This window comes from Prorops nasuta, unplaced genomic scaffold (assembly GCF_024137725.1).
Source record: "Prorops nasuta isolate Cenicafe-Biocafe unplaced genomic scaffold, Cenicafe_Pnas_1.2 PNAS00053, whole genome shotgun sequence".
Classification (NCBI taxonomy): domain Eukaryota; kingdom Metazoa; phylum Arthropoda; class Insecta; order Hymenoptera; family Bethylidae; genus Prorops; species Prorops nasuta.
Genome location: NW_027116850.1, coordinates 487,872 through 511,490, shown reverse-complemented (window position 1 = coordinate 511,490; position 23,619 = coordinate 487,872). Strand labels below are relative to the sequence as shown.

At 34.7% G+C, this 23,619-nt stretch overlaps 5 protein-coding genes across 6 annotated transcripts; 3 read left to right on the top strand and 2 right to left on the bottom strand.

Moving 5' to 3' along the window:
- The first annotated feature begins 81 nt into the window (after positions 1–81).
- Positions 82–3,539, top strand: rept (RuvB-like helicase 2 rept). Its single transcript, XM_066745056.1, has 8 exons — positions 82–174; positions 891–1,042; positions 1,459–1,572; positions 1,647–2,081; positions 2,168–2,600; positions 2,676–2,944; positions 3,009–3,114; positions 3,228–3,539. Exons 2-8 carry the CDS (start codon positions 1,037–1,039, stop codon positions 3,251–3,253), a joined length of 1,389 nt encoding a protein of 462 aa, XP_066601153.1. The 5' UTR covers positions 82–174; positions 891–1,036; the 3' UTR covers positions 3,254–3,539.
- Positions 3,125–5,829, bottom strand: LOC136784423 (uncharacterized). The gene is made up of 3 exons (XM_066745057.1): positions 5,282–5,829; positions 3,972–4,103; positions 3,125–3,899 (listed from the first exon to the last, which is right to left on the bottom strand). Exons 1-3 carry the CDS (start codon positions 5,385–5,387, stop codon positions 3,874–3,876), a joined length of 264 nt encoding a protein of 87 aa, XP_066601154.1. The 5' UTR covers positions 5,388–5,829; the 3' UTR covers positions 3,125–3,873.
- A 608-nt stretch (positions 5,830–6,437) lies between these two features.
- On the top strand, positions 6,438–14,262 carry sff (sugar-free frosting). Of its 2 annotated transcripts, none has more exons than XM_066745093.1 (13): positions 6,438–8,783; positions 9,264–9,444; positions 9,537–9,677; positions 9,751–9,901; positions 9,999–10,214; positions 10,310–10,509; positions 10,577–10,807; positions 10,884–11,176; positions 11,256–11,407; positions 11,492–11,644; positions 11,726–11,900; positions 11,998–12,230; positions 12,378–14,262. In XM_066745093.1, the coding sequence occupies exons 1-13, from the start codon at positions 8,684–8,686 to the stop codon at positions 12,603–12,605; spliced, it is 2,454 nt and encodes an 817-aa protein (XP_066601190.1). In that variant the 5' UTR covers positions 6,438–8,683; the 3' UTR covers positions 12,606–14,262. The 2 variants fall into 2 exon arrangements, with proteins under 2 accessions (XP_066601190.1, XP_066601191.1); XM_066745094.1 differs by having other exon boundaries at positions 6,439–8,783; positions 11,998–12,212.
- On the bottom strand, positions 13,449–19,499 carry LOC136784447 (uncharacterized). The gene is made up of 5 exons (XM_066745096.1): positions 19,218–19,499; positions 19,019–19,148; positions 18,736–18,942; positions 18,454–18,663; positions 13,449–18,375 (listed from the first exon to the last, which is right to left on the bottom strand). Exons 1-5 carry the CDS (start codon positions 19,364–19,366, stop codon positions 18,319–18,321), a joined length of 753 nt encoding a protein of 250 aa, XP_066601193.1. The 5' UTR covers positions 19,367–19,499; the 3' UTR covers positions 13,449–18,318.
- A 134-nt stretch (positions 19,500–19,633) lies between these two features.
- On the top strand, positions 19,634–23,512 carry LOC136784444 (putative sodium-coupled neutral amino acid transporter 10). Its single transcript, XM_066745092.1, has 5 exons — positions 19,634–20,527; positions 20,600–20,870; positions 20,944–21,080; positions 21,142–21,369; positions 21,440–23,512. The coding sequence occupies exons 1-5, from the start codon at positions 20,045–20,047 to the stop codon at positions 23,153–23,155; spliced, it is 2,835 nt and encodes a 944-aa protein (XP_066601189.1). The 5' UTR covers positions 19,634–20,044; the 3' UTR covers positions 23,156–23,512.
- Positions 23,513–23,619: the final 107 nt, after the last annotated feature.

Genomic DNA, 23,619 nt, shown 5'->3' with positions numbered 1-23,619 from the left:
AGTAAACTATTATCGTACGCCAATTTGAATAATCAGACGGGTTTAATTTATTGTCTTATAAAAACAATCACATTAAATTAAAGTGAATATAATAAAACATCACATATTTATACATATATGTATATATACATATATTGGGGCTAAAATCTTTCAGTGAATCACAATTAAGTTAAGGTTATATTAAGCTACTTTTAATAATATGTCGTTGAATACAATTATAAGGTAAAACAAAAAATATTTTGTATCCTCTGACACGTGTTTAGGCCATCACTTTTTATTGAAGCATATATCAATGTTATAATTATAACTTAATTATTTAAATTATAATATCCCGCCTGTAGGTAGTACTACTAGTAGACAACGTCTGCAATAATGGCGCTAGTACCTAAATATCTGACAGTCCATCTTCGTTTAGTTTGTGGATAAAGATAAAGTTGGATAAAATTAAAAACATGAAAAGGTACAATACGTGAAACGGGACTGCATGAATAATCTCCTATTTCATCTCTGTCCTCTGACTCCTCTGATAGTATTTAATGTGTATAGCAATGTATGTATAGTATGTACATACTTCTTTACTTTTATCATTTACCAAGAATTTTAAAAACATGTATGTATGTACATACCAGAGTTGCCAAGTGTATGTAGTACTTTCGGTACCACCATTTGTTGGAGTAAACTGTAAAGTCAGTTTGGAGTTTGAACTGGTTTGGGCCCGGTTCCACAAGCCTTGTTTAAACTGGATTAAGTTAATTTTGCTATATTTTATGTCACATAGAATATAGCATAATTAACTTAATCCAGTTTAAACAAGTCTTGTGGAATCGGGCTTTGGTCTTTATCCAGGTCCAGTTACTCCAGTTTCCCTTCTTGACTTTTAATAGTTTCAGTTCATTTCAACTTAACGCTGACGAATGACGATCAGCCGGATCAGCCATCAGCCGCCATCAGGTTCAAAACTTACAACAAAGTAAGGTTGGAGAATTGGGTGAATTTTTATCTATACAAGAGGCTTTGTCACATTTGACTTCAAGAAATGGCAGTAAGAATAGTATTATTTAAAAGAATTAAATTATATTATGTCTAAGCAATTTATTCTTTTATTTGTTGCGTTTAAATTGAAATTGGAGCTAAATTCTACCGGTTAACCTAATATAATTTACTGTATAATGATTCAAGTATTTTAAAGAGTCTGTTCATTTTGTATTTATTTGTGTTCAATTTTATGAAGCTAATAATTTTTTAAACTCCTTTCAGTTTAGAATAGAGTAGTTGAGTACACATAGTAATGTTTGATCAATAACATAGTGACCATTATCATTATAGATGTAGTAATAAACTCTATTTTATGAAATAAAAAGATTGAATCCTTTTTATATGGTTAAATAACTATGTAAACTTATGTGGCTTAAGTCAATTTTTAAAAAAAGTTTTTACTACATTTTTTGTTTTAAATAGGCTGTAGCAGCTGCAAAAGTTCAAGAGGTACGGGAGATAACTAAAATTGAGCGGATTGGTGCTCATTCACATATTAGAGGCTTAGGCTTAGATGACAGCTTGGAGCCTCGCAATGTAAATATATATTTTTATTTTTTAACTTATCAATATTTGATTAGTATGGTATTGAATGTCAATACTTTTCTTAGGTATCTCAAGGAATGGTTGGACAGCTTACAGCTCGTAGAGCTGCAGGAGTAATTTTAGAGATGATTAAGGATGGTAAAATAGCAGGCAGAGCTGTTTTATTGGCTGGTCAACCAGGCACTGGTAAAACTGCTATAGCAATGGGAATGGCACAAGCTTTGGGACAAGACACTCCATTTACTTCAATGGCTGGTTCTGAAATATATTCTCTGGAAATGAGCAAAACAGAAGCTTTAACTCAAGCTATTCGAAAATCCATTGGAGTTAGAATTAAAGAAGAAACTGAAATTATTGAAGGAGAGGTTGTTGAAATACAAGTAGATAGACCTGCTACTGGAGTTGGGGCTAAAATAGGAAAATTGACCTTGAAAACAACAGAAATGGAAACAATTTATGATCTTGGAAATAAAATGATTGAATGTTTGATGAAAGAGAAGGTTTGCTTATAAATTAGAAAATTCATTATTTCAAATTTATAAATTCTTATATAATTATATTTATATATAACTTTATTTATACAAAGGTACAAGCTGGCGACGTCATAACTATCGATAAAGCTACTGGAAAGATTAGCAGGCTAGGGAGATCATTTACCAGAGCACGAGATTATGATGCTACTGGATCTCAAACTCGTTTTGTACAATGTCCAGAGGGAGAATTACAGAAGCGTAAGGAAGTAGTCCATACTGTAACTCTTCATGAGGTGGATGTCATTAACAGTAGAACACATGGTTTCTTGGCATTATTTTCCGGGGATACTGGAGAAATTAAACCGGAAGTTCGCGAGCAAATTAACTCTAAAGTAGCTGAATGGCGGGAGGAGGGAAAAGCAGAAATAGTTCCTGGTGTTCTTTTTATTGATGAAGTACACATGTTGGACATTGAATGCTTTTCTTTTCTCAATCGTGCTTTAGAAAATGAAATGGCCCCAGTTGTTATTATGGCAACAAACAGAGGTTTTATTAAATAGATATATCTACATTGTATTTATTTTCTCAATTTAAGTATATTTTAATATGCTGTTATATTAGGTATTACAAGGATAAGAGGGACAAATTATAAGAGTCCTCATGGTATTCCTATCGACTTGTTAGACAGAATGATAATTGTTCCTACTAGTCCATATCAGGAAAAAGAATTGAAAGAAATTTTAAAGATAAGATGTGAAGAAGAGGATTGTGAAATGGCTGATGATGCATTAACTGTACTTACCAGAATTGCTTTGGAAACATCACTAAGATATGCCATTCAATTAATAACTACTGCTTCATTGGTAACACGACGAAGAAAGAGTACTGAGGTTTGTTATTAGTTGTATTTTTGTTTATAATATATTTGGAGTCTATTAAATAATACACTTTCAGGTCAGCATTGAAGATGTGAAACGTGTCTATTCCTTATTTCTTGATGAAAATAGGTCCTCTCAATTTTTAAAGGAGTATCAGGAGGATTTCATGTTCAATGAAGCATGTAAGTAACTTTCAGAGTCGACTTGTGTGAGAGCTTCTCTGTTAAAAAAGGATTTTATTTTTGTTACATTAATTTAAAATGCATTAGTGCTTATATCATATTCTTCTTTTTAGCGGAGCAAGAAATGGAAGTTTCGTAAAAGTCGCCAGAGATGTATACTTATTTTATAATTAACTATTTTATGTATTTTTCAAGTTCATACATCGTTAATGTCAATGTGGTAATTTTCTTTCTTTCTATATCCCTTGAATGGATTTCACCTTTTGGGTAATCTTCCAGTTAGAAATATGGTAATTTAAAGACAATTACAATTGCTTGAACTTGTTTGAGGAATAAAACGTTTTTCAAAGATGTTTTAACAAATTATGTACACTAATATATGAAGCATGTACAAAACACAATTTTTTCATAATAATAGCCGTGAACTTGATGTTATTTTTTTACGAGAAAATTACATATAAATATGTAGAGGGTTCTCAGATTCGAAAGGCATAAAGCTTCTTCTGTACAAACCTAAGATACCTCATTGTTTGTATCCAGTATACAAAAATGATTATTTCATCGATAAAATGCAATTTCGTTTTTGCACAAATGAATTATTTTGCTTTGTTAGTATAAAGCTTTTATGCTCTTATTACTACTAGCATAAATGGATGTTTTCGTAAGATTAAAAATTAATATCCATGTGTGCAGTTTATGAATGAAAATATTAGAAGTTGTAATAAAGTAATTTTCGGTACGCTAATTTCTGCCACATTTTTAATTTTTTTGTTCCGAACTTTTAGCTGAAAAAGGGAAACTCATGTTATAAATTGCATCGAAAAACTTAGAATACTTGATACCTTATTATATCTTACCAGTTATTAATTTAATGTTGCCTTCTGGTTTAGACAATAACTGTGCTTTTTTATTTTTTGTGACAAAATCCAAACCATAATGAACTTTATATATAGGAAGTGGAATGACAGTGGAAGATACAGGTATCATTACTAAAAATTAAATAAATAATTTTAACAATCAAGTTACGATCATAGTTTATTATTTAACTTTAAATAATTATTTTGAAGCGTGTTTCACTGGAAGGATATAATTATTTGGTACAAATATATGAAAAAGAAGTTAAAACCGTGAATTTAGATTTTCACTGTCAATATTCGACATCGCGCTTATGAAGTACCGCCTGATAATTGCATAAAAGCTAATTCTACATACGCGTGTGAACTTTTGACAGAGGTCTGCATTTAGCTTTGTATATACATATGCACATATAAACACGCTTGGTCTGGAGAGATTGTGGCCTCGCTTGAATAGAAACCCACGCGCACTACCTAACTGACGTCATCATCCCATTATTACTTTTTGTCAGTCGTCGATTTTCAAAAACTCTTGAATTTATACCTAGCAGTTTAATATTGCCTAATTTTAGGATACCATTAATATCAATTATTTTACTTTTTACCCTAATGAATAAAACATGGGCAAATGATTGAGCTTATATTCCACGATTTGTATACAAATTTCGAATCATTATTCATATATATTCTTCATTAATACACTTTCCAGTGATTTAGTAATAGAATAGCTTTATTTTTATATGAAGAAAATATAATATTTTAGTAAATTTAAAACATAACGAGTAATACAACGTAAGAAATAAAAATTCCAAAAATGGTAATTTTCAGGGATTCGTGCAAACATTTTGATCAGAACTTTTCTGTAGTCATGATTTCTTAATTTATCGATTAACCATGCATTTAAATCACCTTGTAAATAATTGTGGATATTTTTTTATTGTAAAATTCCAAGTTAATTTACGTTTTGAAACGCTGATTTGCGAATGGTGAAAGTTTTTCTGTACCACTATCTCGTTCATGATTGACCAAGACCTCGTTCCACCGTAAATGCACATCTTTCTTTATTAAGAATGGCTAAATGCACTTGAAACCTTTGTTGCTTTTTATATACTTAACAAAATGTTCAACACGAAAAGATGCATTATAATTAAACACGCCACAGATTCACCATTAAATTGCATTTAATTTTTTAATATTCGCATAAAAGAAATTCTGTCTCAACAGGTTTTTCCAAATCAATTTTACAAATTAAACACCGAATTTAAAGAATTTAGTCGATTAGGAAAATTAAAAGGAAAAGAAGAACATTTTACCTGCTTCAAAAATATTATCCTGTTTTTTCCTATAAATCATTGGTATGGCGGACAGTTCGGTAACGAATATCAGCAAACACAACGAGACCAATATTGTTAATTTCATTTTGTAGTAATTTGTCGATGTAACTTTTTCAACTAGTGCGGAGATACTTGACAGCGATTTAACAGCGGCAATGTTTCAAGCAGAACTACTCCCAACGCTGCTATAATCATATTGTAAAGGGAAATGATATTTGCTACGAGTGGGGATAGTCAAGAAATAAAGCCGCGAACTCACTTGGTGTTGCAAAGATATTCTTAGTCGAGCGAAGTTCATGACTTTTCTTCACAGTTGACTGCAATTTCTGCTTAATGGATCTTTGATTAGAAATACCTGTATATCATTCTTTTTACATAACTATCTAATATAATATAAATAAGTGCGAGAAAAATGTTATGTGTGTGTAAATATTTAATCTTTATAATGAAAAACAATGAAAGAAGATGCCAACGTTGCAACAAATTAAATGGTTACACACGCAAAAGTTTACAACTATATACAATAGCTTAAAAAATCAGCTGTAGCAGTGTCGATGAACTGACGCAAAACAATTGTAACTGGGTTAAAAAGTGAAAGGACATAAAGATTGAAGAAACGGGCTTCCGAGCGCCTTCTTTACTTTCTACTCGTCCTATATTTTGCCACTAAAGAAACCGTATTTGAATCTTCCTTCGCGGAAGGCGATAAAAGGAAGTTGTATGGAAAACTAACGACTCCCTTAAAAATCCTCATTACCATTATTATAAAAAATAAAGTATACTCATGAATCACCAAATGTCTTAAGGACATCTTTTAGGTGTGTTTTAGTCAATTAAATGACTAAAAGATGTCTATAAGACAACATTTAGTGAAGTGTGCTATATGGATATTTTAGAGAAAACTCAACTCGAAGGTTATTGACCTTGCATATATACCTAAATATTTAATAAATTTCAAGAACCACGGATTGTCTTAGAAATGAAGAAAGAGAACAAGTGTTATACGTTTGTAAAACGAGGAAAACAGAATATATATAATATCGCTGGATTCTTTATCAAGCGAGATAATAGGAGAGCTGAGGGAAGAAGGGAGGGGGGAGGTGGGTGGGTGGTTTGCAGCGTTTGTTCGTAATTCGGTCGAACGGGTCGGGTAGGGTGTGCTGGGAAGGACATGTGGGTGAAAGTGAGCGAGGGTGGATTGTGGAAGAAAATATCGTGGGGTGGGTGAGGGGATGCGCGCGCAACGCTCCCTCGTTCGACAGCACATAATCGAACTGGGAGCGCCGTGGTTCGCCGTCGCTAACTCCGTAATCCGTGTACGCGATAGGGCTGAATCCTTGAAGGATTTGGTAAAAGGGAAAAGGACGGCAGGAGTGGGTCAGTCTGAGAACGGAGCTTCCACCAGCCAGTTAAAAATCCTCTCACCCTCGTAGTACCCGAAGAAGAGGGAAGTTGCGGAGCAGGGACTCGAGAGAAGAGTACAATTGGGGGTGGTGTGTAAATTGGCGAGTCAGTTGACAGCTAAGAGTTCCGATCGGCGAGAGTTTGATATTACTCTTGGAACGACTCGTGGGCTGATGCAAGAGAGCCTCGCGTTCCTCTACGACGATTCGAACGAGAAACCGACTCGATGCTGTGACACGGATCCTCGCGTTGGTAGTGGTGCGACTGTAAACGGTGCTGACAGTAGTAAGAGTAATGTTGAGGCTAGCCAAAGGGATGATGAAGAAGCAGCAGCAGCAACAGCAGCATTGCCAATGGTGGTAAGAGTGGCAGTGTGCTGCGATGTATAGATGCATGTGCCGTGCGTTCCTCAACATCTCCTGTGATAGCTGAAGAGGGTAGCAGATTTTACAGGGGTGGGAGTAAATTAATAGCGCGAGGGTGAATCGAACACGCGGAAGTAGACTGTCACACACACACACACACACACACATATATATATACATATAAAACGGTGAGTGGTGGAAGAAAACGTCGAAGGTCGCCGGTTCGAACGTCCCCCTTCCTCCTGGATTCCTCGACTCCTCCGCCACGAGGAGGTAGCTCTATACGAAAATTCAGGGGACTTCCGGTTGCGGTCTCGACGTCGATTCTCGCAGACGACGACGTCCACGTCGCCGCTATCCAGGCAAAATTTCGTCGATCGCAGCATGTGGAAGTAGAGTAAGGTGGAAGATTTCCGGGTCAAAAAGGTGGTCGTTCCTGGTGGTCTCCGCCACGGCGACGTCCACGTCCTCGCTGCATCCTCGCAATGGACCGCTTATCCGCGTCAACGCCTCCACCTCTGGATTCCTCGGCGATGAAGAAACGCTACGGCGAAATGTCTACGTGAACCTTTGGCGAGCGTCAGCTCGCAAAATTCCACTTTCCTCGAAAGGTGCTCTCTTCTGCTCTATTTCTGCGCTCTTCGAGAATTCACGCAGCGTCGTTGTGTGGAAAACCTTGGTCGACTGGCACGAGACGAGCAAGCTTCTGCTTTGATCCTAATAAATAACTGGGACGAGTTTCTGTTCGAACGAATATCGGAGCGAGCAGATTGCCAATGATGTGATGGAACCAATGGGAGACGACCTTGACCACACGGAGCGCACTACCTGTATACTGAAAAGGCTCGGAGAGACACCGTGGATCAATTGCAAATATTTTTCGGAGCTTTCTAATATCGATCGTAGCTGATCGCAGTCCACAATTACATTGAGAGTATCCTAATTACGAATTATATTGATTTTTTTTCGAAAACTACCTCCCTTTTTATTGCCTCTTGCTAGAACAGCCTTGCTCGTTCATATTGTCTTTGAGTTAAAGGTAAAATACATGAGGAATATAGCGATATATGGCGCAGTAAAAGTGGAAAATCGACGAGACTTGATGAGAGGAATAGTTGGCCATTCGAGTGATCGAGTGTAAGAAGCGTAATTAACGGGATTAAAGAGAGAGAGAGAGAGAGAGAAAGGGAATGTCTAATTGAGAGAGATATCAATTAAAGGGGATGCTTCGAAGAGCCTAAGAGACGTTGTATCGACATTACAGCATTTTTCCTATAGAATTTTTTCTTCTCAGGGATAGACCCGATACATGGCTCTAATTGGGGATGCTTGAATGATAAATTGCCATTGCGTAAGAGTTTCCATCATAACGAGATTATTAATGTGCTATAAAGGATCCGTTTAAAATGACAGTAGCTGAAGAGGATCCAGTTCCAGGCACCTTCTCTCCTCGCACTTGCTGAGAGAAACCGAAACTTGGAGTTTCCGGGGACAGAATCAGGCAGTCGTAGCGTTAAAGCTACGATTGATAACTGACTTTTTTTCCAACAACTGTTTTAACGGTATATTTCTCATCCTGGCGGACCAAGAGGAAAGCAGCCGCACAGCGGCTATGCAAGGCAAAGAGAGTCCAGTTGGGTCCAATACCCAGGAGACTCATCAATTCGTTGGACCTTATCGTCTTGAGAAAACCTTGGGAAAGGGTCAAACTGGTACGTTTCATAACTCTCTAAACTCAACCCATTTTCACGAATGCTCCTAAAACGCGTCAAATTGATCCTGGGAGCGTTTTAGTAAAGTTTCTCACGTCAGCTGGGAAGGAAAATTCCTTTGGGAAGGGTTGAAAAATTGCGCGAGTAGATTCAGTTTGTATAGATTATTAAGGAGTAAAGAATTAAACGAGTGTGAATTATAGAGAAAAGTTTTTCCAGTTTGATAAATCAATTAAAGCATCGAATAATTCGTCAATGTCAACCCTTTTCCGATAGACTGGATTTCGACTGGAATGATCCAGCTCGGTACTATTGACATTGATATTCGACTCCCTAGAAGTGCTTTTGCTATCCCCGCAAATTCAGTACTTAGCATTGACCTTCGTGTTAATGGGCGCGAGGTTCACTGCGTTTACGCCTTGTTTACGATCCAAAGCTGATTTCCCGAATTTAATCCTAATCGTGTACTTTGTTCACCAGGTCTAGTGAAACTGGGAGTTCACTGCGTGCTAAACAAGAAAGTGGCAATCAAAATTATCAATCGTGAAAAACTGTCCGAATCCGTACTGATGAAAGTCGAGAGGGAAATTGCCATTATGAAATTAATCGATCATCCTCACGTACTGGGACTCTCGGACGTTTACGAGAACAAGAAATATCTGTGAGTATTTATAAAAATTAAATCTGCCGTAAGAAATACGATTAGTGAATTTGTTTAGAAATCTGTGATATACATATCTTCGTGTGTTTCAGCTATCTCGTCTTGGAGCACGTGTCTGGTGGTGAACTATTCGATTATCTGGTGAAAAAGGGAAGGTTGACTCCTAAGGAAGCTAGAAGATTTTTCCGGCAAATTATTTCAGCGTTAGATTTTTGTCATAGTCATAGTATATGGTAAGTGTATGATGAAAACACTGAAAATTTTAATTAATCTGAAACTAATTGAAAATTCCGTTCCTGCCTCCAGTCACAGAGACCTGAAGCCTGAAAATTTACTGTTGGACGAGAAGAATAATATAAAAATAGCGGATTTTGGAATGGCCTCATTGCAACCAGCTGGCTCCATGCTAGAGACCAGTTGTGGTTCTCCTCATTACGCCTGTCCCGAAGTAATCAGGGTAAGCAAACTCCATTATTATTATTATTATTAATCAAATAACCGATAGCCTCGATATTCCCCAAAAACGTGTATCATGCCGAAATAAATCTTTCCAGGGAGAAAAGTACGATGGGAGAAAAGCTGACGTGTGGTCCTGCGGTGTGATACTCTACGCATTGTTAGTAGGTGCTCTGCCTTTCGACGACGATAATTTGAGAAAGCTTTTAGAAAAGGTCAAACGCGGAGTGTTTTATATTCCACATTTTGTACCACCGGAGTGTCAGAATCTTCTTAGAGGAATGATCGAGGTTGATCCTGAAAAAAGATTGACGGTCAGTATACAAACCAGCTAGAGTACTAAAATAATTAGAAAATTACAGCAAGAGAATTCGAAAAAAAAATAAACAAACAAAAATGATGGTTTTAGCTTGCCGAGATTAACAAGCACATGTGGGTAACCGCAGCTGGCAAAGGCGAGCTGGAGCTGGAATTATCGATGATGGATGTAGTGCAAACGCACGTGATTCCGTCCGTGGATGCCATCGACCCTGACGTTCTCCAAGCCATCGCCAGCCTCGGCTGTTTCAAAGAACGTGACAGACTCATCGAGGAGCTCCTCAGCCCGAAGTAAGAGTCTTCATCTTCGATCATTTCTGCAAGAGTGTCACGCCAAGGTGTGCTTGATATTTTGCAGTCACAATACGGAAAAAGTCATATACTTTTTGCTGCTGGAGAGAAAAAGAAGAAGACCGGCTTGCGAGGATGAGTTGGAGGCTGTGAGGGGTAGTCTGCGAGGACCGACGGCTCAGGTGGAGGCCGATCCTCCGAGGAAGCGTGTGGATACCTGCAGAGTAAACGGAAGTGCAGCGTTGAATCTTGGTCAAATCAGTCACGGCTCCCCCCTCACGCCCAGGAGGCAATCCAGGTGACATCGAACGTTCCTCCGGAACGGTAACTCTTCTCCAAGGTGCAATTTAATTACGGTTCGAATCGTCTTTCAGCGCGAGACACCACCCGCGCCGTTCTCCAAGTACCGGGTGTCACACGCACGCGTCCCACTCGTTGGCGTCGACGCCCGGAAGTTCGCCGTTGCACGTGCCAAATATCGCAAATTTGCTGAGCCCACACCGGACCACGCAGAGTTCCCAAATTCCTGGCCAAACGGTCAACGTCTCCCACCGACTCTCCATCGGTGGGAACAACGGAAATTCCACCACAGCTCAAGCCAACGTCGCACAACCAACGGCCATCACTCACTCGACCCTCGGAGTCGAGCTTAACGACGTTCAACCTGGTACCAAATGCGTTTGCCATTTTTCTCATTCCCCGGTGAGAAGAAGTACCCTTTGTAACGGTGACCTTGAAATTTTCAGTGGTCGCCATTGGTGTAACGCCTCCTGGGTCACCGCACACTGGCGCAGGATCCGGTGCCCAGCACTGGAAATCCAGATTAACCACTATAAAAAATTCCTTCTTGGGTAGTCCCAGATTTCATCGTCGTAAACTGCTCACTAGTACCGAAGAGGTAAATCTCTCGTCGTTGGATGATTTTCTTCGATTATTCATAAACGGATCATCCTATATACACGCGTGCATTTATCTTACACAGGTACATCTCACACCGGACTCCTCTCCAGAGCTGACGAAAAAATCTTGGTTCGGTAGTTTAATGACCACTGAAAAGGACGAGACGTTTACGGTCCTCGTCAAGGGCAAACCATTGGCCAGTGTTAAAGCAGATTTGATCCATGCTTTCTTGTCGGTAAGAAACACATTTCCGGTATCAGAAATGAGTATCATTGGATGGATAAGGGAATCTTCTGACTTTGCTTTAATATTTCAGATAGCGGAGCTTTCTCACAGCGTCAGCTCTCCAATGTCTTTTCGAGTAGAGTACAAAAGGGGTAGCACGGCACCCTCGATGTTCCAACGGCAGGTTCGGTTTCAGGTCGATATCAGTGCGATTTCTAAGCAACCTAACGAACCTTTGTTTGCCATAACATTTACTTTGCACAGTGGTGAGTGGCTTGCTTGATAATAAGCAATTTACAAAAATAGATTTTTCTTATGTATGTACGTAATGGAGGGTAAATTTATAATTTAATGTGATTTTAGGAAATATTCGAAGGTTTAGAAGGGTTTGCGAGCATATCCAGTCTCAGGTTTGTTCAAGGAACGTGGGGTTGAGTCTTGGGAGCCAGAGCAGAGGAGCTGCACCACCCAGCCCGAGGGCTTCTAGAAAATTTACAACTGATATGAGCGAAAGCTCCAGCTGTGGCAGTGATACCAGCGAGAGACTCTTTCTCACTCCTCATACTACCACCAGACAGGTAGTCTGTTTTAACAAGGTACCTGATCGCATCGTCCCTCATAAAGCTTTTTCTTTCCTTTTTTTATTCAACAAACATCTCTCCCATTTATTTCTCCCTCATCGTTATAGAGAGTCTTCGTCATCGAGCTGTACTATTTTTCTCAAGGACTCTTTCGTATTCCAGGTGGACTCTGACGTTGAGTCGGACACCTCTGTGTTCGACGTAAAATCGCCAACGCGTGAAAACGGAAGACGAAGCTCGACCTCGACGAACAACAACAATCCACTCCCGAATGACTCGACGACGCCGTTGCCAGAAAGTCCGCCGAAAGCGGTGCGTAGCAACTCGGAGAGCCAGAATACATCGGAGAAAAAGTGCATGACGACGATGAGTGGGAACAATATAGCGTGATACTATCGGAATTTTCGTTTTGAGTTTCAATCGGGCTTGAAAAACTTGTGGGACAGTGCCCAGGGTTTCTGGTAAAGCACAACCGGAAGTTTCGCGAGAAGCCGAGGATCGGAATTCGGAGAAACTGGCTGGAATGCGCTGAGAAAATGAAGCCTATATAGTTTTCTTTATTTTGCATCGTTCTCTCCTGCAGTCCCCTCGCGGTTCATCCTTCATCGATGCCATATAGCTAAGCTTCCTGCGTTTCAGAGAACCTCGACAACTGCTGTTCAACTATTTAACGTACACACATTTGTAGAATAAGACTGGATAACCGACAGTGTTTACCGACAATGAAGTTTCGTAGAGGAAAATTGCAAGAGCAAATTTGGAGTCTGTTTCAAGACCTGATTAGTCTATATAAAAACTCTTACTTGATTCACATACTTAATGAAGCTTGAGACTGCCTGATACTTTTCTAACTAAGCATGGCACAATATTGACGAAAATCGAAATGGTCAAATATTTAGATAGTTATAAATATATATATATATATATATACTTTACTTGTGTATACTATAATATAATTTTATTACATTAGTATTAATTTTGCTTGTTGGTTTAATTGTATAACGAAATAAAAATTTATGGTCTTTTCGTATCTCGCGAGGCATTTAAAATTAATACGGATGGTCAATTGTGGATAATCTCCATTGCTAAATTTAAACTGGCAGTTTCAGGAATCGTTGAGTCGATCATCACATGCAATTTTTGTAGATTTCAAATCTAAAGTTTTTGACGATCAAATGACGAAAATAATTTATTAAATGCGATTATTCTGCGTAAGCATAAATCTACTAGTTACGTCGAAATGAAAACGAAACTATAAGAGACAAAGAGAGAGAGAGAGAGAGAGAGAGAGAGAGAGGGATTTTGGGATGGAAAATTGACTAATAATAAGATGAGAATAAAATAGGTGTGAGCTTGTTTTTTGCAAGATTTGCAGTACATTAGCTGCTAGCGATAAGAAAACTTATTTTTTCCCCCAAACATTCTAGAAAGGTTCAGGTAATTGTTTTCACAAGACTGAAAATACATTATTATAATATTATATTCAGTGAGTGTAAAAACTATTCGTACATCGTCTAAACTCCACACTCTGTGCTATGTACAAATAATTCAAACTTATAATTAATATATTCGTATATACCTTCATTCGATAAAATATTATCAAGAATCAGATGGAGATAAATTTATAGCAATAAACCAATTCGTTATTATTGAAAAATCGTTTTAAGCAAATATTAAATGTTGACAATAATAAATGAAAACATTTTTTAGCTGGTGGGAAATCGTCCTCGTGTGGAATTTTCATTTTTTGTTGCAACTTGTAAGAAAGAGGAATATCTATTTTTCACAATCGAATGTATTATTTTATTTATCGATTCACGAAGAATAGGATGAACGAATAGTTTTTATTTCGGCTGCACGTAGATTCCAATTTGGGAAGGAATGTTCAAGCTTCACGGTCGAACGTTCGCGGCTTCGCGTACTCGGAAAAGCCAAGGCAAAGCTGAATAAATTTCAACTTACCAAAGTGAAGGAAGCAGAGTATCATGCACATGTAAGGTACACAGAATAAGTGTATAAAGTCTCTCAATAAAAACACATATCTCGATATATTTATCCCAGCTTCTTAGTGGAACAATTATATATGCGCATTATTATAGTAATATCATTGTTATCAGCTTTTAATTGACAATTTGTTACTTCAATACTGTAAGTAAAATATGCAAAGAGACATTTGCCCTTTGCTATTAAAAAATATTCATAATTTTATTGAATTAACATATTATTTGCGACGATACAGTTTTCTGCATTATTGCTGCAGAACTTTCATTAAACGTGTAAATTAAAGTTAAGTGGAGTATTGTTTGGGATGTATTATTAAAATTGTTAAACTATTTAAACTTTGTGCGACTAGGAAAGGGTAACCATACACCTTCAGCGTTTTTGGAATGATAATTCTGCTGATTAGCTCTCTTTTGCCATGTTTTATTCGTGAAAATATAAAATATTTTATCACATTTATTTCAATCTATTTTTTTTTTTTTCGTGCAAATATACGATAGAAACGTTTGTAAAAATTGTAAAAGGTTTTAGGGTACTTTTCCAGTCACATAAAAATTATCGAGGTGATTTAGAGCATTCGATGATGCTACATTAATCGTTATGTTTTTTAAATAGATATAGGTAATCAATATAAATTGATAATTATGATTTTCCTGAAAATCGAGTCTTTGGAACGATTGCTCCTGAGAAGAACGAAACCTCCTCTATATCCATCAAAATTTAATTCGGGTTTTGTTCCTGAGCAAAAGAGATAGTAAATTTAAAACATCGTTTTCTTGAAGCGAGCAATTTCTGTTTCACGATATACGAATATAAATCAAAGGTTAATAGTTTATTACTATGAAACGATTGAGTAACTGCCAGTAGTTAAAGAATTAAATTATTTTATAGTTTGTCAATGATTGATAGTAATAAATTATTAGTAAATGGGAATATTATTGTGTCAGTGACAAAAAAACAAGCAGAATTAAATTATGACTTTGCACTCATAATGTTATATCTTGCTACGGAGGAGCAATTCAGAATGTTCTGTGTTTAAAGGATAAGAATGCTTTTTTCTTTCACATATATATATGGTGAAATAAAAAAAAAATAACTCTTGTATGAAATAGAGGAAACCATTCGGTAAAGCATTGTCTTCAAAAGTAAATGTGTTCTTTGTATGTAGGATAAAGTGCAATTTTATGATTTGTTTATGGCGTTAAAATAATGTGTTTGCTTTGAAAGTTTCAGAGTATTTGTATAGAATTTTTTATCAGAGTTTCCATTAAAAAGCTCAGATAGATTGTATTGATAAACACTGGATCATCGGAAAAGCGTGTGTTTGATAAAATGTGGTACCCTAAACTGCACTCATCAGCTTTGGTGTGTAAATCAAGCAAAGTTGAGCAGCGTAACGATATTTTGTTCGCTTGTGGATAAGATCTAGCTTGCAATAAAGTTAAAATATCAGATTAGAAAATTGTTTAATAATTGGTGGAAGAAGCATCAATGGAAAGCTCGAGAGAAGCTTTCGTTGATTAGTTTAAGGGTAATTCATCAGTTTGAATTCAATCTAAGATAAGTTAATGGTTATTTATTTATTAATTATGAATTAAAATAAAGAAACTATAATAGGAAATAAGATTATAAGGACGATAAAAGAAGAGGGGGAGAGTGTGTGGAAGACGGATGAAGTTAATAATAAAAAGTGAAACAAATAACCGGCCATATTAAGCTAGTGTTTTATATCGTGCAAATATAAAGAGAAGAGAATTTAAATACTATAAGTGAATTCAAGTGAATGAACCATTTTGCTAATATGTGAAAACTTGGAATTACACAGCGGGAACTTTTCTTCTTTTGCAGGGCTGCCGAGCGCATAAGAGTCGCCACTCTGTAAATCTCACCCGCTCTAACATCTCCGGAAAAATCAATACAAAAAAAACTCACAAATAAAATAAAATCAACTTTGTAGTAAAAAAAACATACGTCTATATTATTACAATAAGAAAACAAGGTACACACATCCGCGTTTCTAATGCATTTTGCAACATGTAACTTTCATTTATCTTGCAAAAGCCATATTCGATTTTTTCAACCAAACACTGTATTTACCCAACACTGTATTTAACAAAAAAATAATTAAATCTAAAAAAATGTGTTTAATTGCTTAATACAGATATTATTTCGGTTGACAAAATATCCAAGCTTTCTTGTATAATATAATAACAGCCTGCTATGCTTACTCGCTGTGCAAGTTGATATTGATTAATACAAATAATACGTATGATTAATCGAGATAGTGCGAAACTTAGTCAAATTGATTTGTGTCTTCGTAAAAACTTGTTACAATATATTTTTTCAGAGATTTCCTTAACGGCGCTGTAAAAATTAATTGTATTATACACTTATAACAAATGAAATAGTTGCTCCTGCGAATAGCTGCTATTTTGCGCACCAGTACACCTGCACGCGGCAGCCCTGATCGTTTAATTGTGTTTGTCGCATTAATTAAAGTAATATAAAGAGTAAAAGTTTATTTTTATCCCTCCACTTCTTAACACTATTCCTAAATTTGAAACGTCGTATACAATATCGAATTTTCTAATAAATAAACATTTTTGATGTCATTATAAAAATCTCTTTATTATACAAAAGCTATTAATATACCCGGCCCCTACACTCGAGATTCCTGCAGTTTTGAAAAAGCCAATTGCTTGACGAGTTATTTTAAATATATTGACAAACAAATAATGTAGCTTTTTTCTGATATTATATATAGAGCTACGACATATTGATCGCGTCGAGCGATCGACTCTCGAGTGCAAGTGGTTAAATTTAAGACAGATATTTGGCAATCTCCACTCATTCATCGAATATATTTCATCGCATTAATCGCGTTAATTAAAAACCAACAAATTTCAAGTTATTTCTCGTGCATCACTCTATAAAGTACTTATAATCTTATTCAAGATTAACATGTAAACTGCGATATTTTGAAATTGTTCGATGAATGTCTGTAGATATTATACTTATTAATATATATTAATAAGACGATCAATAAATTTGTAATAATCAATTTAATCTTTTATTGTTTTCTGTCCTTGTGCATTTTACGGAAAGAAAAAAGTATAAAATTCTGTTTGAAAAAAATAAGCGTTATCGCTTAAACAAAAGTTGTAACATTTTATTTCAATTGTTATTATCTGAACTTCTGTAAGTTACACCAATCCTAAGGCCTTAGTCTTTCCTTTTTGATTATATATCTGCACTTTTAAGGGAAAAGTTATTTTCATACTGAAATCATACTTAGGTTAATAGTTTCTTAATGTCATTTTTCATTTCGATATGATGCAATGATAATTTATACTTAGTTAAATATATAAAAAAGAAGAACAATGAGACTTAAATTCATTTCTTATATCGGTAAGTCTTCTTAATACAACATATTGATATGCACTTGTTTTTATCCACAAAATATTGTTTTCTCATGAAAATCATACCATGAATAAACTTTATTCAGTATAATAGTCTATTTAGTGGTCACTGAATTTGAATTTCATTTAAATGTTTATGTATACATACATATATATATATATATATATATATATGTATATTCGCTCTGTACATACTAACACAGTAATATTAAGGTAAGAATGTGCAGTAATGGATTAGGACGTTTTGCAGCAAACTATCAGTACTATGTGTTGACAAATTTTGTCATTTTTCACAGGCTCTCTGTATCCATGCATATAGCTACACAATCTCACTTTATTGTTACTGTTGGTGTGCACAGCCCCAATAGACTATGCTTAACTTAAAACTTTTAAACTATGTATTAAAACCACTAAATACAGTTTTTCATATTCATTTGTAGAAATTTAACGTGTTAATAATTTAACAAAAGCTATTCTTATACTAATTCAAGCAAAATTAATGCTTACTATACCTATGTTTAGTATAAAAATTACTTCCAAAAATATTTACCACTAATAGTTTGGCACAAAAAGTATTAGTATCACATTTTGTCAGCTATATATGTATACAGCTCCTTTTCAGGTGTTACTCTTGCTTATTATTACATATATTAATTAACAAGACATTTATAATTTTAACCCTATTATATCCTCTCATAGCTATCCGTTCTACAACAATTAATTATAAAAGTACCACCATCCTGTAAACCAGATTTTTTTCCATGTTATTATAACTTAATATTTTACTAAGAATGCAAAATTAATTATAAATAACTTGCCTTTATGTACATAGGTAGCTTAAGCCAAAATTCATGGTTTGGTAGCATTTCCCACCCTGTAGCTCCTCTTATAAATTTCAATACTAGTGCTCCACCAATGAAGTACAGACCGCAGATAACCAAAATCATTATTAAGAAAACTGATCCAAAAGAGAGTCCTTTTTGTGGAGCAAAAATTTTACAACCATATGGTGTAATTAATGTTAAATCCTGAAAAAATGTACCAATGTTATTTGAAATTTTAAATCATTATTTTTATAGAGTAATAATAATTTGACATACATAAATATTACTTCCAATGTTATCAATTTTGAAATCAGTTTTACAGTTTGCTTCAGAACGACAAATAATATTTATATAAGTTGTTCTATTATCATGATGTAAGGTAAAAATTAGCTGATTCTTTTTTTTAACATCCAATGCTAGTTTACTTTCATCTATAGTACCAAGATTATAAAGTGTTTTCTGTTTCTTATCATAAGCACATAGCTATAAAGAGAATTGATTTATAAATTTATACTTTTGAGCTTAATAAATAGTTTAACATTGACATAAGCTCTCTTACGGATACTCCTTTCCCACTGCTGCATGCTTTATTGAAGTTAACTTCTGGATAATTAAATTCCATTGGTAGATTTTTGCAAGGTTGAAATCGAATTTCATAATTATCATTCGAATCAGTTGAATTAAATGGTCTGAAAAAAATTAAAAATGAATAACCAAATTTTTTTCATTAAGGTATCAGTATATTGCTTTTCACCAACCCTTCTGATTCTAATTTGGTTAAATTGTATTTATCTCCATTTGGAAAGGTACATGAACAAGGTGACGTTGCGATGCATTCAGAAACAACTGACTTGCAGCAAAAAATACAAAATATTACTAAAATAAATAAAATAGACTTCACGAACATTTTGCTTATACATGAAATTCTTTAAGTTCTGATTAAAATTTGATGGATTCCAACCCTCTCAAAGCTTCAAACCTTAACTCTGCTTAACTCGGAGTGCTGACTACTGAAGTTTCTAAACTAAATGTATACGTATGACGTATGTATGTGTAATATATGTATGTATATGTCATTTTCATACTTCGGTTACATACTTCGCGGTAGGGTGATAAACTGCATGATAACCCCAGCCTGCAAACAGCATGGCAAAGCATAGCCGAGTCGCCAGTCGCCACCAGCCCGCTCCGCTTTTGACAGTCGCGGCCAGTCGCGGCAGTTGGCCACAGTTGGCCAGGCTGCTCTGCTCAGTGCTCACTGCTCATTCGCTAATCGCTTCGTTCAGTGTTCATAATCCATGGACCAGGCTGGACCAGGCTTTGTTATTCAATTCAAATCAGGCCCATCCTAACCTTAAATTAAAAAAGTTTTTTCTCTTTGAAATATTAATTATTAAATTTTAAACCCTCTGAAGAAACAGAGCCAATGTTTCAGAAGATTTCAATCAAGAAGCTTAGTTTTATTAATGATTGTTCACACAATAGAAGTGGTCAGCGTAAAGCAAGGAGAAGAAAATATTTCCTTTAACTTTTAATAACTAATACTTTTGTTAATACATATACAGTATACAAAATCATAAACGCAATGTTAACTAATTTAACACCAGTGATGACACTTGCAAATAGTATAATAGGTGTTAGTGTACTTGCAATGCCCTTTTGTTATAAGCAATGTGGAATTGTTTTAGCTACATTGGTGTTATTATTAAGTGGTATTTTATCAAGACTTGCTTGTCATTTTCTTATAAAATCAGCTGTAATGTCAAGAAGGCGAAATTTTGAAACACTAGCATTCCATGCTTTTGGACATATGGGAAAATTTGCAGTTGAGCTATTCATGATTGGGTTTCTTCTGGGAACATGCATTGCATTTTTTGTTGTGGTTGGTGACTTGGGACCACAGATAATTGGAAAGATGATAAACAAGACTCCTGAAGATATTCGGACTAGTCTATTAATAACTACAGGAATATTTATAGTTTTACCTTTAGGTTTACTTCGGAATATTGATAGTCTCTCTGTTGTCTGTACTGCTACCATAGGATTTTACTTGTGTTTAGTTTTAAAAGTAAGAGAGTATTTTTTATTTTGTAAAGTATAAAAAGGAATGTATAACCTAGTATTACTCTCTTTATAACAGATATTTATTGATTCTACTCAACATATTTTTAAAGGAGATTGGCAAGAACATGTTTATTATTGGAGACCTGCTGGTATACTTCAATGCTTACCTATCTTTTCTATGGCTCTTTTTTGTCAAACTCAATTATTTGAAATCTATGAAGCTATTCCTAATGTGTCTTTGGAACGGATGAATGAAATCGTTAGAGGAGCAGTCAATATGTGTACTGTAGTATACCTGTGTGTTGGTTTCTTTGGCTATATCGCATTTTGTACTGTTCCATTTACTGGTAATATATTTTTCTTAAATATACGATTTTTTAAAATATAGCAATTGCCTTAATTCTCTTTTAAACTTTGTAGGAAATATTCTAATCACTTTTGAAGAAAGCATGTCTTCTGAAATTATCAAAATAGGCTTTGTGCTTTCAGTGGCATTTAGTTTTCCACTTATTATTTTTCCTTGCCGTAGCAGTTTGAATTCGCTCCTGTTTAGAAGGGTAAGTATAAAAAGTATTAAAGTTTAATGTTTTGTAACATTTATGATTATATCAATTTCAGATGTATGCACATGAGCCAGCTATAACTTATATGTCAGAAAAAAGATTTAGATGTCTAACAATTATGATTGTTAGCATTTCTTTAACAATAGGGATAATAGTACCAAATATTGAATTTGTTCTGGGAATACTGGGCTCTACAATTGGAGTTACAATATGCTTAATATTTCCAGCAGCTTTCTTTATTTCTATAAGTAGTAAAAACACTAATGAAAGACTAGTTGCTCAGGTGGGATAAATTTTACTTAAAAATTTTATAAAACTTATAACATATTTCTAAAACTATAATTCTTTTATAGGCAATTTTGTTTTTTGGTGTGTGGATAATGGTGCTAGGTACATATGCTAACTTATATGCACTGGAAGAATTTTCTAATGTTAATACTGCAGCAACTAATAAACCTTTACATCAGGTCAATCATTTACCATTTGATGTTGTGAAAAATGAAGTTGGTGCAATCCCTAAAATTCCTGTTGACCCAATAATAGCAGATGTTAAAGAACAGAAAAGTTTATCTATAAATAAAGAGGATGGGAAAGATATTCGTCAGGAGCCACCAGCTCCAGTAGAACGTGTAGCAAATACTGAAACACGTGAAATTATATCAGAAAATTCTTTACATAATATCCCTGTTACGTTAACTCCAAAAACAATGAAGGTTATAGAAAAAATTAAAACTATTGATGCTGAGTTAGTGAAGGATAGAGTTATTGAAAGAATGATGGATGTGGAAAAACCTATGGAAACAGTAACTTTAAATGCTGAAGAAAAGATTAAGCTAATTGAACGAAAAGAAAGAGCTGAGGATTTCCAAATAGGTGATAATTTAATTAATTTGGATGCAATACAAAAAGAAGAATCAGAATTAGCAGCTGATGGAGGAATAGCTAGTTTATTAGTGGCCCAAAGACACGAAGAACTTCGAAGAACCTTGGAAAAGCATAAATTGGAGCAAAAGCAAATGATAGAAGAGCAAAAGGAAATACTAAAAGATATCAAAGAGCAAAAGCAGAAGCTTGAGGAAGAGAAACAGAAAAAATCTAAAAATTTGGAAGTTAATAAACCAGATGTACAAAATCCAATAGCACTTGAAAAAAATATTCTTAAAAATTCAGCAAAAATGGAAATAAAAAAAGCAGCAAACATAAATGAAAAGACTCAAGAAGCTAAAGAATCAGTTAAAATTAAGAATAGCAACAATGCTGTACTGAACACTAAAGAATATGGAAATATATATAGAATAGATAATTATGATTTAAATAACTTTACAAAAATCAATGTAAATGGTATAGAAAGTAAAAATCAAGAAATTAAAAGTTTTCCTAATGTTGAAGAAATAAAACCAAATGAAAAAATAAATATATCTTTAAAGAATTTTGAAACACCATTAGAAAATTCATCTAATAGTTTGAAAGGGCCCATTTTAAGTGCATTAAGTAAAACAAAGTTTAATAACATTACTGAAAAAGATGAATTAGACCAAACGAGAAAAAATTTTAAAACTAAAAGTGAAATTGTTAGGGACCTATCCAAAGATAATAATAATTTAACTAAACCTTCAGTTATGCTGAATCAATATTCCGTACCAATTGCCTTAAAGTTAGGAAATCAGACTGTACTAGAAAAAAATGCAGAAAATTCTGCAAAGAAGAGAGAAGAAACATTTCCAAAAGTAGTACATAGAGATATTTTACAAAGTCACGATAGAGAAAAACGGGATTTACATAATATTAAAAAGAATTTAAAGACTTATAATAATTTTAAGGATAAATCTATAAACGGCAATAATGGTGCAATTTGTTCTCAAACAGAAAAGTTATCTGGACAGGAACCTGAAAGTATAAATCCACAATCATCTGATAAAAGATATACATCTGAACGTACAATCATAAAAACCAACATTTATCTATCTGAGCAAGACTTTACAGAAAAAGTTCCTACAAATCCTAATATAGTGCAATCTGATTTTCTTAAAACGAAACTAAAGGATTTAAAATTTGTTAAAACTCAATAAAAAGAGTGAAACAGTTTTATTTATTTAGATTGATATATTTTAACTATTCGTACGATTTGATTTAAAAAATGTGTATAAATGTATATATAATTGTCAATATTGTTAAACATCATTGTACAACTGTTAAAGAATATAAAAATTTCTAAAATTAATAAAATTATTCCCTTCAAAAATGTATTATTTTGGCTAGTGGCAAATAGCGCAACTAAATGCTGCTATTGGCAAGGCATCTAAGGCAGCCTTCTTTATAACATAAGTTTTTTAATTTAATCATTTTTGACAGTATAATTTGTTTTTCTTAAAATGTCAGTAATCAACCTTCCAGTTATGCGGTCGGTCGGTATTCAGTTCATAAGCATAGACAAGATAGTTAAGTTACTTTAGGCGCTCACCGCACATCGCGCTCGCGCATGTGTTTAATTCGGATTTCGAATTCAGAATCGAATCGAAATGGACCCTCTTCT